This window comes from Mixophyes fleayi, chromosome 5, assembly GCF_038048845.1.
Source record: "Mixophyes fleayi isolate aMixFle1 chromosome 5, aMixFle1.hap1, whole genome shotgun sequence".
Classification (NCBI taxonomy): Eukaryota; Metazoa; Chordata; class Amphibia; order Anura; family Limnodynastidae; genus Mixophyes; species Mixophyes fleayi.
The window spans coordinates 32,129,243-32,146,947 of NC_134406.1; the positions used below are offsets into that span (position 1 = coordinate 32,129,243).

Here is a 17,705-nt window from a genome sequence, read left to right on the forward strand (position 1 = left end):
ACATGCACTGGGAAGTGGACATAGGAGGGGTATCGATAAAACCACCACAACAGGCTTTGAGTAATAGTATAAATCAGGGCAGCAATGAAGACTGCAGGGACCACTGTGAATCCAGCAAACAGCCCGGCAAAATAAAACTCCTTGATTTTACTTAACATAACCAACTCCACCCAAAAAAAGATTTGAAATATAAAATAATTTCCCAAAAGCCAAAATTGCCCCCGCGAACCTTTGAACAGCTTCCGCTCAGGATCTTGCTTCGGCGAGTGAGGACTTAGGATATTCGGGATGCTTAAAGCCTGGCGAGCAGATTTAGGGGATGGTTCTGGTTTGTTGCTGGAGGACCTGAAAGTCAGGGAATGGATAAACACAATGAAAGGACGGCCCTGTTTTACAATGACGAGAAAGTGTGTCTATTTGACCCTTACTTCATTGCTGTGTTGTTGTAGTCTTTCCGCTTCTTATCTATGAGATCCCGGCTTGCCTGGTCAGTTTGCTAGAGGAAGAAGAAGAAGAAAACATTTAGTCCAAATTACATCAGTTATATCATTATTAATGATGTAAAGAAAGAATACCTGCCCAGTAAGACATCTTACAACACTTTCTAGGTCAACAAACCTTGTATCTTTATTATGGTTTAGTATTTTTAGAACTTAAAAAACTAATCACCAAACTTTAAGGACAACTAACAGTGACTCAGATATACATGTAAAAGTGCTATTCCCTAACAGAACTAGATATGGTTACAATGTATTTCCATTTGCCATTTAGCCGAGCGTTGGCTATTTTATACACATACAGCTGTCTGGCTACAGCGTCTCTCAATACATCCAATATAGCTTCCACCGATCCCATGAATGTGGGTCCAGGTTACAGTGCCACATGGAGCTGCACCACAAGAGCTCAGGTACAGCCATGACCCCGGCTAATAAAAGTTCACCAGAAGGTCGTGACCTGACCCTTAGGTAACACCATTTAAATAAAAGAGCCATGGAACCATCCAGGCAATCGTGGCTTAGTGGGAGCGGCTTCAGATGATTGGCAGGTAGAAAACGACATACGAAACATGAATTGGATATAAAAGTAGATATTACAAGTAGTAGCATTGTACGAATAGATTAATGATGTATAGCGGTGAATCCACCGTCAGCCAAAGATTTCTTCATTGTTCGAGCCAATACTATATGGTGGTGTTGGCATATTTTAGAATTAAATTTTGCTACTTTCGGTCATGTTGGTTTGTTTTTCATTAAATTAAAATCTGAAGAGCTAATGCTTTTTTCGCTACCAGAACAACTGTTAATAAACTTCTCTTGCACTTATGACTTGGTTAGGTGTAAGTGTATCTGGGTATAAGTACGGCTAACGTAAAACTGGAGCATACGCAGCTGGTGCGGAGCTGGATGCATGCGCAGACCTCACACATGGCTGTAAGTGTATCTGGGTATAAGTACGGCTGACGTAAAACTGGAGCATACGCAGCTGGTGCGGAGCTGGATGCATGCGCAGACCTCACACATGGCTGTAAGTGTATCTGGGTATATGTACGGCCGACGTAAAACTGGAGCATACGCAGCTGGTGCGGAGCTGGATGCATGCGCAGACCTCACACATGGCTGTAAGTGTATCTGGGTATAAGTACGGCTGACGTAATACTTGAGCATACGCAGCTGGTGCAGACCTCACACATGGGTGTAAACACACTATTTTATGTGCAGATTTTTAGAGATTACTATTTTTGCACCACTATTAGTATCCACCTTAATCTTTGTGGATGTTTCTGGACGCTAATTCGTCCTTACTAGGGGCTGTGACAGCCAACTCTAAAGTGGATAAATCTAACCCTACAATGACGGACATTATTTTTTATTTAAATCGATGGACTTTGCCGGCAAATTGACACAATGCTAAACAATACGTAACCTATAGGGAAATACAACTCCCTCAAAACAGCCAAGACCTGTATAGAACATAAACTACAATAACTAAGAATTAACATTTCACCATCTACAAGTTTCATATTTAGACAGAGCCAGATCTCATTAAAATGATAACTTTCCCCAAAAACGTATGCCCTCTATAAGTGTAACCAATTAATACTTGTCCAAAAAAACACAAGGCAACTATTACTGCAGCCGTTAGACAATTCATGTGGGACAACGAAAAACCCAAAAACTATTATAATCATAGAAAAACAGAAAAAGTAATCAATTTGCCAAATATTACACTCCATAACCAAGATGCTGTCTCTCCTCTTTATACGAAAGATAGGATTTACATGCAAGATCACTCATTAGAACAACAATTCTTACCCAATAAAAGCCTGTTTTTGTCCCTCCAGGTTAATAAACAAGAAATGCCAACACACAGGGGGTACATTTATCAAGCTGCGGGTTTGAAAAAGTGGAGATGTTGCCTATAGCAACCAATCACATTCTAGCTGTCATTTTGTAGAATATACTAAATAAATGACAGCTGGAATCTGATTGGTTGCTATAGGCAACATCTCCACTTTTTAAAATTTGCAGCTTGATAAATTTACCTGATAGTCTGGACAATCCACTGCTAATGACAACCTGGTCAACATGGAATAAGATCAGAAACAAACAGAACCTCAGCAGCCATCACTCCTTATTCCTGATATGTTTAGGAAACACAGAATTTCAGCTTGGCTGAGACTATCTCGTATCAACACAAAACAAACGCTAACATTCAGCATTTCAAGTTCCAAATAAGAAATCTTCTAGTCATCTAACTAATCTAACATTTCTCCAAGCTGAACATTATACAAATGAAACATTATCTAAAGGATTGGAACAGTCTACTGGATAATACACTGCGAAGTCCCATCTACAGCTATATTCCTATTTTATAAAACCTTTTGTACGGCCCACTACACTCACAACGGCCACCACTTCCCACATCTTCAGATCATCTCCATCCAGAAGTCACACACCGAACCAACACCAGAACCAAAATATCCCAAAATTTGAGAAACATGAAGCCACATTGTTCTATTGTCTCTGGAACTGTAGTGCAATCAAAATGGTTATTAAAGCAATTAACTCTGGATTCAAATAAAAAAATAAACTGGTAAGTTTCATCCCTCTCTCCAGAATAAGCCAATCCACAAGTATACAATACAACAAAATGATCAGGTGCAACCAGGAGTAGTGGATCTGAACCATGGAGACATGAGCAAGCCGCCCTCCTCCGCGTTACTCAGGAATATTTTATTATTTTAAATGGAATATTTTAAAACAACCCTCCTGAATGAAAGCTCCTTTGGTAGATAGGAAGCTACATAGGCTCCGCCCTCAACACTCACGCAGGAAATAAAAACCTGCTCCCAATACACAAACTGTTACCAGGGTCACCCACCAATCTAAATATAAAGATGTGATAGAAACACTATTATAGACAGCCTGGGCCACACTGGAACCTGCAGCCTAGAAGGATTTGTAAAAAAAAAAAATTTTTTTAAGACTTCATGGTTATTTATATGTTTGTATATTTGTATATACCTGTGTATGGTCAAATCTATCCCCTTTTTTCATGAATATATAAAATAATGTAATAATCACATAGCCTGACTTTTAATAATCTGATTATAATTAAACAAAGCATTTCTATTAAACTTTATAATCTCTGATTAAAAGCAATTTAGAACGGCCACAAAATCTTTATTTTTCTGCATTTATCTGATTTCTTCTTGCCCTCTGCTCTATTAAACATATTCTGTCCTTTAATTGTTTATTTAGTAGCAAGAATGCTATTAATAATATCCAGTTTGGGTTCCATTGCATCTTTCATATGTCCCCCACCTGTTTATCACAGGGTAATATTAGTGATGAAACGCGTCGGGTTCAACCCCTACTGACACTGTAGCCTGGATCTACACTGCAGGATTAATACGACCAGTGAAAGGCTCCATTGGATGGACGTCCCACCTGTACATTATGCATTTGTGCTTTACGGTAAGGAGCAGCTATTTCATAAAGCTTTATACTCATGTGAATAGGTCCATACACCTAATCTACAGATCAATGCTTGGCTTCAGTACCTCATCATTCAGGCTGCCACTTTCCCGGATGACTTTAATCCAGGCCAACATATCCTCTCTGTCTTCAGCTTGGAAGAGATATTCCCGGTCAGAAGTTGTGACACGAAACACATTCTTCCGCTTGGTCTCACTGTAGGATATGTCAGCCAAACATCCATTGATGTTGATGGGTTGTTCCTCCTCCGACTGAGCAGACGAGTGTCCGGTCTGCTCTTTCTTGTTCTTGTGCAAATATAAGGATGAGCTGCGCAAGACGACGTACATCTGTTTCCACTGCCTCAGGCTGCCACTGACTCTCTGGAAGCATATAAAACTATTAATATTGTACATAACAATATGCTAGTCGGCTCCAAAGGTGCGATATATAAATATGTGCAGCATCTACAATAACCTGTGTAACTCTGAAATGTCATTTACTGCGTTACTTCAACATGACCACATATTGCCAGAGAGAATTTTTTGGTACGTACATTTTATTCAGATAAATAGAATAGCAATTAAGAGTGGCCCAAACGAGTCTGTAGTAATTCCATAACTTGCTCACACATGATCATTTCTTTTATAATAAACTGCCTTTATGTGTGGACAGAAATATATTATACGCGCCTGATGAGGGATTGTATCCGACCAGACAAATCAAGAGATCTGGCTGGGCACACAACAACATTGGCATGTGTTGCCAATCATTAACTTCTAGAGTGCCATGCGATCCAGCCAGCCAACACCAGAGTGAGTGATCATGTTCATTTTGCCTACACGTTTGGGAAAATTCCACATACAATATGGGATATACCGAGCCCGGGCTTGTTGCCAAGCAGCTGGTACCATATATAATGTGGGATATACCGAGCGCTGTCTTATTTTTCTCTGGTTTTGTTTCAAAATATTGCCTTTTTGTCATAGCAGCTGTCCATCAAGCCTATTTAAGGCACATTTGGGTGTGGCTCACAAGCCAGCCCTTGCTAGATGTAAACCACTATTACCTGGGAGGTGAGTGCATCTGATTTTACCTGCATTTTAACAGTGTTTAAAGCATATAGGTCAGTGTAGGACCTGCATATAATGAGGTACCCTTAACGTTGGGATGCAGGCTTAAGCCTTTTGATCAAAATATGAACCAATACCTCATGTTTTCATTTTGCTAGACACACACATATATGCAGTTTAAAGGATAAGCGCTGACAACTTTCTTTTTGTTTTGTATACATATATGGGCATTTATATTGCCACGCAGCTGGTACCACATACAATATGGGATATACCGAACGCAGGCTTATTGCCATGCAGCTAGTACCATATATAATGTGGGATATACCGAGCGCGGGCTTATTTTTCTCTGGTTTTGGGAAAATTGGCAGCAGATTGGCACTCATCAGGTGAACAAGTGGATTACCATGCATTACCAACATATGAATTTTGGCAATTTAAAGGGGACCTGTCACCTAAAATGATTTTGTCTGTGAAAAGCCAAGAGCTGGGAGATGGTTAATATCAGTGGAATGAAACCGGAAAGATGACAAGAAGATTTATTACGCAATACACAAATCCCACCCGTTCCACTGGTTACCTTTCCTTTGTCGGCGAGCAGCTGTCGGAAGTACAGGTATCCTTCCTTGTTTGAGTCACTGAACACATCAGAGGAGGAATCTTTCCTGGACTCGGAGTCCTCAGAAGACTGCACACTCTCTGGAGCCTGAAGGAAATTACATTTAGTAAAAACCCCTTTAGTGTGAGTAATATGGGAAAGCAGCTAAAGACTGAATGAAGTTACCATGAAGACTGGGTGTGACCACTGTTGGCACAAGTAGTTCTTACAGTTATGCAGAAGTGTTTGTCAATGCTTTACTCAAGTACCAGTAAGAGGTCAGGTCTGGATCAGCAACGTGGGATGATTACAGACCATGTCTTAGAGTATTAGAGCTGCACATAATCTGGGCTGGTCATCACCATGCACATACCCCAACGCTGACATTGTGTGGAGACAGCACAGGACATACATAAACCACATTTATATTGCATAAGTGCAACAAAAACACTGTGCTGGTCACATGACAAACGTACTTTTTGGAAATGTCCCAGAAACTATGATACAGTGTTAAACACAGTAAAGACTTTATTATATCAGCAAGATCAGTCTGAGACCACCAAATACAGTATTTCAAGCAAATTATTAGATGTTCACTGTGCAGCTTAAACTCAGACAGAAAACCATTCATAGAAGCCCAGACACAACTTCAGCAGGAGTCACATATACTTCATAAAGCCACCAAAAAGGGGAATTAAACAAACACAAACCTTGATGACTGGAAGGCAGGCATATTTCAGAATTCTAGTGGAAACACAAACAGAGCGATTACAACAGAGAATGCTGAGTGCGGAGATGTAAGACAAGGAATGGTGTTTAGTGCAACTTACAACTTGCCCTCTTCCTTATAGTCATCTAGTCCCTCGTCACAGGATTTCGACCTTTCTGTTCTAGAAGTGGGGTCCACCCCCAGAGTACAGAGTCTGACCGGATCTGAAAGTAAATACGGTTGCATTGTATTGTTTGCAAGCACCTGAAGTGACACTTGTTTATTTTACAGCAGCAATACTGCATCATAATTGCATGTGTTCTCCTACAAATCATTATCACCTTTTCAAAATCTCTCTGGAGGAGAGACTAGTATGGCTGCCAGACACACAGAGTCATGTGACGGCAGAAGGAGGATCATTTTTCATGGGATTGTTGATTTAATACAGTCACATATCTTTCCTAGCTACATAAACCATACAATCTATTTTTGGTATCACAGAGAGATTATAAATGTCATTTACCAGAGTCATAAACTACAAAATAAATCGTGGTTACTAAGTGACCTCACATAACCAAACTGGTCCTGAATCTCTCAGTGTGTGGGGCTTTAACGGTGACCAAACATAGCCAAGAATGATGGGAGCACATCTGGATTTCATTCATTACTGGTTCGACAATGTGGTCAGCTGGTGACTACTATTGATGTGTGTGAGAGCAGACATTGGCCAACTGCACTAATGGAGCCCCAACTGGCAGGTCTGTCCCTTCACTCAAGGGCGTCACTTGCACTAAAGTCGTCTCAAGGGGTCCAGCTGTTTGAACAGATACAAACGTTTGGCATGTCAATCTCACCACCAACATGAGCAGCCAAAGACGATATGGATTTAGCAGCTCAGCGATCACGTTCTTAACACGTGAACATCTCTGCAAGTGCTGCTGAACTGTCGGCAAACAGACATCCTGATACACTGTGCATACCCATATGAATTAATTCAGTATATACAGCAATACTAAAACATTGCTATCTAAAACATAATTCAATGTCAGATAAAAGACAAATGAATTCAAAGTATGCAGCATGATCTCTTCTGACAATTTATACACTGCAAGCAAATCAACTGCAGAGAACAGACTGGAATTATATGTGGATGTTGGCAGCCTGTTTTTCACTGCTCAAATCATGGGTTTTATCCATCTTAGCAACAACATACATATTGTAATTTGTAATAAACAGAATCATGCAAACAGGAAAAGCAATGTGAAATTCTAATAAAATATTCCGTATTATCATATTCCTCTATAACAACTATGAATTATTATTATAGGTCAACATAATTGGTCCAGATCTCTCTGACTGGTAATTAGGGTAACTACACACCAGTTCTTGTATGTACAAGTGGCCGATGTTCACCAAGAGCAGCATTCATGAACACAATCGGGCTATTTGCACTGTATGATAAAGGTGATGTCCGTATATATTCTGACACTTTAGAAATTTTGACAGATGTCCCCCCCCCCCCCCCCCCCACCACCACATTTATTTGTGGTCCTACATTTCTACTGTGATGATTGCAGCTCTAGCAGAAAACTGAATGCATTGCAAGCCCCCAGGGTGCATTTACCTTACAGAATAATGGAGAGGACTTTTATTTCATGCTTTTACCACTAGATGGTGCTGCTGCCACCTTTCTGGCTGGGAGGATAGAAGTCTTACAGCAGGAGGTAGGCAACCAGTGGCTATCCCCTCTCTAGCTAGTCTCAGAGGCTAGTATGACATGATGAAACCTTTAGTTCAATAGCTGTAGAGCTACAGGATGCCCTCCTCAGTCTCAGGACTATAAACATTATTAATATTACATTAGCTACAGACACATTTTCATTCTAAATTCTGTAGATCAATGGCAACAAAAACCTTCCCCTAGTCCCTTGAAGATGCCGAATGGCCTGAATGCAGATGATTTACTAGACTCCCTGCAATGAATGCTGTATAAACCCAATATCTACAATAAACAAGACCCAAGGCCCACTGATTACCATGGTCGTGAGAGAGGTGCCGGCGTAACTCCGGTACTGTAGATGTAGAGATTACAGCACACGCAGGGATGTCGGCCATCTCATGCTCAATACTGGGGCTGGTGGGCTCATCTGCAAAGGGGAAAACATATCAATGTATTACACATACTGTACACAGCACTGTGGTCATGAGGAGTGAACACTGCAATAGAGAACACACATAAAATATGCATGTTTATCAAGACAGAACAAGAGGTGCTGTCCATGGCCACTATTCACATTTTAACGTTCTCTCTCTAAACTGCACTTCAGATTCTGCAGTGACCAGAACAAGACAAAACCCCACAATGCTGAAAACGACAATTATGCTTTGAAATCCGCACTTGTCAATGAAAAGGTGAGATTTAGAAATCCTTGTTCCGCACAAGTGTTCATGATTGTGTTAAGAGCCTCCATATTCCAGCGCAAACTGTCCTACAAATCAATAGATTATAGGATAAAGATCCATGTTCTAAAAGTAACCTACCGATACTGTCTTCTATTAACAGTTCATAGAAGTCATGACAGTCCAGACATGTCCAGCAAACGCTGGTCTCCACAGCCAGCAGTGCCATGGTGCAGGGGTCACCGGAGAGCAGCTCCTCGATCCAAAGGTATTTTGGCATCAATACAGTAAGAAACGATTCCACGTTCTATATGAAGGGTCTGCTTACTGTTACTGCAGCATAAGGAGTATAGGGCGTACAGTGCTGGCTCCCCAGTGCATGCGAGGTGATTTCATCTAGCTGTGTGCGAGGCTTCACATCCAGCCTCGGAATATTAACAAGGAAACTTTTGTTCAGGACTCCGCTAGAGATGCATTGTGCCATTTCTTTTCATAGGGATCACAAGTTTCTCTGTATAAAGCTGCGATATAACGGTGGACTAGACAATGGCCTACACGGAATGCAGCACGAGTTGGTACAATACTTCCAATACAGAAATAAATACATGCATATTTTACAGCATTAGGAAAAAACCTTCCTGTCTTTTTATAAACAATGATTTTTAAGCTTTGAAGAACCTGACTTGATATTTAAATAGCTTACCACCAGTTGTGTAAAGGATAAATATCAATGATATAACATAAATAAATCTCTATCTAGAGCTATCTACATAGATAATCGTTCTGAAAATGTAGCAATGTGCAACAATTGTGTCGCTCATACAAGGGGAAGTGAGAGTCCCAACTTAAATTTACAGTCTAGTGTACCAGTTATATTGCTTTAATCCAGCTGCACAAATTTGCAACATCTCAGCATCTGCAATGCTTTAAATGCCTACACACTGACTAGGAGGTAAATCAAACATTCTAAAAAGGAAAAGTGGAGGTGTTGCCCTTAGCAACCAGATCTCAGTGATTTAGTACATTCTAGAAAATGATAGCTAGAATCTAACTTGTTGCTTTTTAGAAGGTTTGACAAATGTACCCCTAGGTGTCTCTGGAATCATGTAAGCTGGCAGCCAGGATGGACCATTAAGTTACACTCATGTTTGATAATATATTTTATAGACGTCCACGCTCCTTTTCTACGTGTGTAACTTTTTTCACATTGTAAAAATGTGAATATCAGGAATATGATTAACTTTGCTTTATTATCACAGTCTACCTGATGACGATACAACACTACTGCAGGAAAATGACTCCATGCCCAGCAGAGACATAAACAAGGTGTGGGGAGTGGTGAACCTTGTCACACACTGAGCTCAGACGTAACAGATCAGAGCTTTGCAAACTGTGATTAATCTTCTAACACAATACAATGGAGCAAGTTTACTATATACTCTGTATATTGCAGATCTATTGATCATGTACCAACTCTACAGGGACAGGACAAGGCTTAAAAGTGCGCTTCCACTTTAGGAAATGGTGCCCCACACCCTCCTTCTACCTGCATAATGGGAGTCCCTTCCACCTCAATGGTGAGACCCCCCTGAAGTATTATTCTAGTAGTTAAAGGAATGGAAGTCGGATACATGAGGTTAAATCTACAAATTGCATTTCGTTCAAGCGAGAGGGCAAAGGTAAAGTGTGATTTGTATACTATGTGATCCAGTCACACAGCAATGTTGGTCAGAGGGTTGTCTTGTGTGAATTGTGTAGAGGTTGGTAATAGGGTAACCTACAGAGGTTAAGAAGGTGGTTGAGGAATATTATAAGCTTGCCTGAAGAGGTGGGTTTATAGAGAACGCATGAAGGTTTGTAGAGCAGAGGAAAGTCTTATTGTATGAGGGAGCAAATACCATAGAGTGGGTGCAGCCTGAAAAAAGTCCTGTAAACAGGAATGGGAAGATGTAATAATAGTGGATGAGAGACGCAGATCTTGTGCAGAACAAAGTTGCCGAGCTGGGAGATATTTTGAGACAAGAGAGGAGATGTATGTAGGTGCAGTTTTGTTGATGGCCTTGCAGGTTAGTAGAAGTATATTGGATTCAGTAAAAAAAACAGGCAACCAATGTAGAGACTGACAGAGTGGCTCAGCAGAGGTAGAACAATTTGCAAGGAAAATCAATCTATCCGCTGCGTGCAAAATAGACTGTAGGGTGAGAGTCTGATTCAAGGATTCAAGGAAGACCAGTAAGGAGGGACCTGCAATAGTCAATGTAGGAGAAGAGGAGTGCAGGAATTAGAGTTTTTGCAGTGTCTTGTGTAAGATATGTGCGTATTCTGTAAATGTTTTTTAAATGTATGCAACATGATCTAAATAAAGAGTCAATGTGGGGAACAAAGGATAGTTCCGAGTCAAGGATCACACCTAGGCAGCGAGCTTGTGGGGTGGGATTTATGGTCATGTTGTCAACAGAAATAGAATTGTTGTTAGGTAACTTCTTTTAGCGGGTGGGATTATTATTAACTCCGTTTTGGAAGATTGAGTTTGACTTTGCGAGAGGACATCCAAGATGAAATGGCAGAAAGACAGTCAGATGGAGAGAGATCAGGAGAGGATAGATAAATGTGGGTATCATTTGCACAGCGATTGACTGAAATCCAAAAGGATTTTATTAGTTTTCTAGAGAAGTTGCAAAGAAAGAGAACAGAAGAAGGCCTAGTACTGAGCCTTGTGGTACTCCAACTGATAGAGGAAGCGGAGCAGAGGTGGATCCAGAGAAATTAACACTAAAAGAGCGATTAGAAAGGCAGGATGAGAACCAGGATAGGACAGTGTCTTAAATACCTATGTATTTTAGCATTTGATGAGGAGAGTGTGGTCAACAGTCTCAAATTATAATGACCTTTAGATGTAGCAGTAACCAAATCATTGACAACCTTGGTCAGCACAGTCTCTGTGCAGTGCGGAGAACGAAAGTCTGACTGAGGAGGATCCAATAGGTTGTTTGCGGAAAGGAAGCGTGTGAGGCTTTTCCACTCTCACAGAATGCTCGAGAGACTCACGAATTTCGCAAAGTTCTGCTGCACTCCCTCCCAGGAGAGGGGACCTTCCTTCTGCATTCTGGACCCTTTGTAGCAAAGTGGACAGAACAGTGGCCTTGATGATGCATATTGTTACAAACTGCATTATTTTGGCGTCATGAGTCCTCCCTCACTGGAAACATGACCTCCCCTCTCAAAAAGCTCTAAAGTTGGCAAGAATGCTTTAAATTTATTATGTTCTCCTGATTTCCTTTAAAAACAACCTGCAGAATAGTAAAAGCTGTTTTCCTTCACACAATACAAATATGTTGTATTTCCACATAACCTTCTACACAAAATGCAATGGAATAGTAAACTTAGACATTTCCTAAGTCACTTTAAGATAAACAACTGCAATAACCTAAATGGGGTTTTTTCAATGGAAATTAGTTCTGAGTCATATTGCTAAGGAGTAAGTCCATTCTGACGGGAAGATTAAACACCGGACGAGTCAGACTGCATATTTAATAACATCTGAAAACAATTCCCATGCTCACTGAACTAGATTAGGATTTAGGGTTGAATATTGCATTTTAAATTGTCCTACCAAATAAATATCAACTTATAAGAACAGAAATGAATAACTGCAATTAATATTCCTAGCAAGAGAAATCTCAATGTACATTTTCAATGTTGACCAAGGACAAGATCATAAAACCTGTAGCTGTCTCTGGAAGAGGGATGGTTACCAACTATGCAGAATATACCCAACAAAGTAACTGGGTACAATCAGCTCCATTCACAGAGGGTGCGCCTAGGACTGCTATGCCGTATGCCTTTAATGAAGAATATAATTTAGGCGCCCAGACATGACGGGACGGTACCTATGGAGTTGTTATTCACTGAACATCTATACGGGAGGAGACAGCTACTCTGGCATGCTACATGCTGATAAACTCCTTGACTCTGGTAGGCGCCCCGCCACTAGTTATACGCTGCATTTGTGGATTGATTTGTTTTTATGTTTGTTTTTATGATTTTATATCCTTCTGTGGTATTAAATCTTTTTGTATATTAAAGATAATGCACTATGTTACCCTTTTTTAGTTTTCTCTGATCTTCCCCTATTGGAGCGATATTCGGGGATTTGCATATATTGGAGGTTGCACGCGTGAAACATTGATGCTATTCGGATCAAGGGATAGCGGATGTGTGAAGTGCTTATTGAGTTCCTCATTCTCTGTGTAAGTGCATTTATGAGACTCAGCGGGTTATTAGTGTGATTTGCCTTTAACCCTTTGGTTACTCTTCTGTGGGCTTTAAGGTCCGTATGTATCATCACCGCTTTTTCCATATTCTGTGTGGGGCAACAGTATTGTCACTGGGTGTATCCATTTAAATAGAATATTTCTCATTCATTACTGTTTCTCTTCATTTGAGGACATATGTGATCATTCGGGACTTCTGTCTTCAAAAGCAATATAACTACTTCCTGATATTACAGCTCCATTACTTTATGATATACATCATTAACGTGGACTAATTTCTGCTTGGATTTGAATTTCGGTCTGTTAATTTTTATGAGTACAGATTAGCGCCATTTGTAATACCTTTGGTTATTTGTGTATCTAAATAGGAGGATAATTTGGTGGATTCCTTATAGGTATTAACATAGGCTGCCATTCTGTTGTGCGCAGCTAGTTTATTTCTTTGTTTTGTCCAAGAATGTAATTTAGCATATAAAACCCGTATATAAAATATACACCCTCTCAGCAAAGGGAAAAGAATGGGGGGGAAGAAATTTCTGACCTTATCTTCTCTAATCTTACGCTGCTTCAAGATAGCTTAAAATTAATCTTCCTTTACGGTAGGTGATCCGCAAGAGGAGCCCTTAAGTTGGGCTCCGTCATGTTCCAGGTAACCCACTGGTAGACCCATAATGACGGATCTTTCAACATTCTGATATAGAAATGTTAGTAAAGAGACCTACAGACGATTAGTGCAAAAATCAGAACAAAATAAAAGGAGTTCTGGGGGGTATAAAGCAATTCTGGGCAAAATGGACCACAATTTGAATAGGGATAGACAACTAAACGCGGCTCACAAAGGAGGAGTGAAGAACATGTATGTGTGTAGCTAGTAGAAGAAAATTAAAAAACATCAATAATTGGAAGCCTAATATTAACAGTTTGACAGCTATTTCTTTGAATTTTGCCGACGACAAACCTTCCCATGGTATTGTGGTTTGTGTAAGAAACAAACATCTAAATCGCCTATTATCGTTTTGTCACATGATACAATAAAGACTGAGCGAAGGAGGCTGTAAATCGTAATGAATATTAAAGTGTTGACTTGGCGTGTCATCTTCATTGCAGGAAAATATCTTGTTTCAGGTTAATCATTATAAATAGTGAAACTTGAAAGCAATAACTTTTTTCAAAAGCGTGTGGCTGTACTCTTGTGGCCTTCAGCTGCCAATGAACAGTGTGGAGAGCAATGATATGAGCAAAACTAGGACAAGGGACATTACTGTGAGGACCAAACAACTCCTCCTTGTGACATCTTCCCGACATCAGTACTGGTGAGCTTCAGAATTCCAAATGATGGCTGAAGCATACTGGGAACAGGAATAGAATTCTTACTTGACAAGTGAAACAAAAAACGTAGTGTCAGATAGCATTTTGGTGCAACTTTTGAACAAAAAGATACATTGTAAAACCTCACTCTGTCTCTAAATATCTTTTAAATGATTTGTCTGTGTAAAAAGGAATAAAATAGATTTGAGAAAGGTTACTTTTAAAATATAAATTATTAACCCAAAATTGCAGCCAGTCCCACGGGATGAACCAAAGGGGTTTTTACTCCTCTCTAACTGCAGGTTTTTTGGAGGGTTGGGGGATAGGTAGTATTCACATGACAGAAGAACGGAAGAGACTGTTCATATAGACATCTGTCACAACGGAACGCTTGGGAACATTGCAGGTCAAACATGCGTTTGTTGTGGCAATGGGACTGGCGAGAATCGTACAGCAGTTTATTTTGCACAGCAGATGTTCGGAAGAGGTCTTTAGAGTCTGATCCACGAGCAGTATGGGGTCTCCCAGGTCGTGAGAAGCTCTGTCTGATGATTACTACAGTTGAGCACAGTTGCTGTCCCTTAATAATATGAACCATACCCAAAAACTCAACCAGTTGCTAAGAATCACCCAGCTGAACATAAAGATCACTAAACTGCAGATAGTTTTAAATGAAAGCTAATAATATTTACAATGGTAAAAACAAGTTTGAGGAACCTGCTACAAAAAAATTATTATACTTCCTGCTTGTAATGTCCAAACGTTATCTTATACAAAAGGTGGTTGTTTAGTTTCTCACTATAGCTTCCTTAGGTAGAGAGTACAAGTGAACAGAATTTCAACTGCACGTGTGTTTTATTTAGTGCATAAATGCATATTTCCTGACAGTCCCAATTTAGGAGGACTTGTCCTGATGTCAAGGTATTGTTCCCTAGTCCAGACAAGGGGGTAGAGGGCTGCCTAGTGCTTCTGAAGTGCTTGTCACGGGGGTGCGGGGATTGCCAGTAAGGGATGACTAATGTGAGTGTTAAACGGACACTATGAAATACGGATTCCTTAAAAATTATTTTGAAGAAAATGCTAAAATCATGTAGAAACCGTTTTCAGTATGTCCCTTAAAGGACACTGCAAGAAGCCAGGCTAACTGGGTGCTCATCTTCCCTTGGGTCCTTAAATATCTGTCTGGCTCAGACTTCCTCCGGAATTCTACATTATTTTGTCTACCGCAGAACAGACATTCAGCAACTACTGACATCTCTGAAGCATGAGGCATAGAGGGAAGTGCTAGGCTGCGATCTACGTAACAAGAGTGGACATAACTCAGACATGTTCTGCCATTTTTAGTTGTGAATGGTTCAATGAGGCAGTTGTATGCTAGGTTCCTGAACAGCACACTGACTATTTAAATAAAAATAATGTAATCAGCTATTCCAGGGAATTCACTTGGAAGCCATGTGCTGCGAGGGCCTCCGGAACGAAGTCCGCTAATACTTCCTTGCACCCCATGTGTGCGCACAGGAAAATGAGCGGAGATTCCTTACCGCAACAGGCGGTAAATTGCGCAGCCGGACATCACGGTGATTGAATTGAAATCCCCCCCATGATTGTGCTGGTTGTGGACATAGCTTTAGTATACAGAGCTCTTCCTTTTATTTGCTTTCTTCCCTCTTCATTGTTAGGGGGAGGATTGAATGTCAGGTGCCACTAGAGATCAGTGCTGAGCCCATAGCCGCCTATTATGGTAAGGATCTATGGGATGAAGTGAGGAGAAATGAGCGGCCATACATTGCCACTTTCATGGACAGATTCAGGAGAACCCTCCGCGGCACAGAGTTTCCAATTGAATTCCCCGCTGTGTGTGACCAAATGGTCATACTTGGACAGAAGTTTGATGGTCTGGATGTCACAACCAACAGACTGCAGGAACTGGCCACACACTTGGCAAACTATAAAACAAATCAGGTGGTTTAAAGTGGACCTATCGCCTACACAGCAGGGGAATCCATTTTGTTTGCCGATTCTGTACGCCTATAAATTTAGGAACGAGACATCACTTACACACTGCCTGACTAATATTCACAAGCTCTGACTTACATTTATGTGGTACTAGTTCCGCAATGGAGGTAGCCATTTTGTGGCCTCAAAAATATCCAAAGTGCAGCCTGTCAGATCTAGTGACATCAGTGAACGTACAGGTTAAAAACTATTCAGCCTACAAATTGGCTTCTTCTATTATCTATACATGAGAGGCTCACCTAGGCATAGTGGGAGAGGCAGGAAAGAGGGGTATAGCTGTGCAGCTATTCGGTAAATCACAATCAAACAGGGATGGAACCTCTAGCCAAAGGTTATAAACATTACACACAGACGCCAAATTTGAGAAATGATTGCTGGTAAATCATTTAAAATAAAACAAACATAAAAATAAATTAAAAATTAATAAAATGGAAAGCAAAACCATTCAGTCCTGTTGTCAAACCTATTTGAATCTAACAGGGCACGCTCACCCCAACCAAAACACAGAAAATCTCATTAATCAACATATATTTCTTTACAGTCAAGATCTACTTTACACACCTCATTCATAAATTCCCTAATACATACTATTAAATAAAATACATGTCAACATCAGTCAATACGAGAGAAACCACTATAGAATAAATAAAAAGACACAAATAGGACATTAGAGTCTGTCTATATTGTTAGAATATTCTTCTCTTTAGTGCTGATGGTTTTAACATGGGCCAATAGTTACTTGTCCACTTAGTGCTCTGGACCATAGTAGAACAGTCTATTATGATCAGCTTCCTCCATACTCCATTGATGGTCCAGAGCACTGTCTATAACAGTGTTGGCTAACCTGTGACACTCCAGGTGTTGTGAAACTACAAGTCCCAGCATACCCTTCCAGCAATAAGCTGCTATATGTTGGCAAAGCATACTGGGACTTGTGGTTTCACAACACCTGGAGTGTCACAGGTTACCCAACACTGGGCTATAATGATCAGCTCCCTCCATACTACTGATGGTCCAGAGCACTGTCTATAATGATCAGCTCCCTCCCTATTAGTAGTGGTTCAGAGCACTGTCTATAATGATCAGCTCCCTCCATACTACTGATGGTCCAGAGCACTGTCTATAAGGATCAGCTCCCTGCCTACTACTGATGTATGGAAATGGACCTATGTATGCAGTTACGATTATTGACACTTTATTATTATTATTTTTTTCCATTGTCACAGCAAAAAAAAAAAAGTCAGGAATACACCTGCAGTAGATGGTTATATTATTGGCCAGTGAACCTTGCCATCTGCACTACCAAGGTGCAGCACAGCAGTGAATTTCCCTTTACTTCACATGGCCAGG

The 17,705-nt window shown here is 40.4% G+C and overlaps 1 protein-coding gene across 3 annotated transcripts in view; it reads right to left on the reverse strand.

The window, feature by feature from the left end:
* Positions 1 to 17,705, reverse strand: part of ARHGAP21 (Rho GTPase activating protein 21) — a 127,538-nt gene that overhangs the window by 14,523 nt on the left and 95,310 nt on the right. For all 3 annotated transcript variants that reach the window (XM_075211967.1, XM_075211968.1, XM_075211969.1), the window contains 7 exons: positions 8,394 to 8,504; positions 6,479 to 6,581; positions 6,359 to 6,392; positions 5,631 to 5,756; positions 4,064 to 4,360; positions 429 to 496; positions 230 to 345 (listed from right to left, as the gene is read on the reverse strand). In XM_075211967.1, coding sequence (XP_075068068.1) covers positions 230 to 345; positions 429 to 496; positions 4,064 to 4,360; positions 5,631 to 5,756; positions 6,359 to 6,392; positions 6,479 to 6,581; positions 8,394 to 8,504 — 855 coding nt within the window. The remainder of the gene's footprint in view (positions 1 to 229; positions 346 to 428; positions 497 to 4,063; positions 4,361 to 5,630; positions 5,757 to 6,358; positions 6,393 to 6,478; positions 6,582 to 8,393; positions 8,505 to 17,705) is intronic.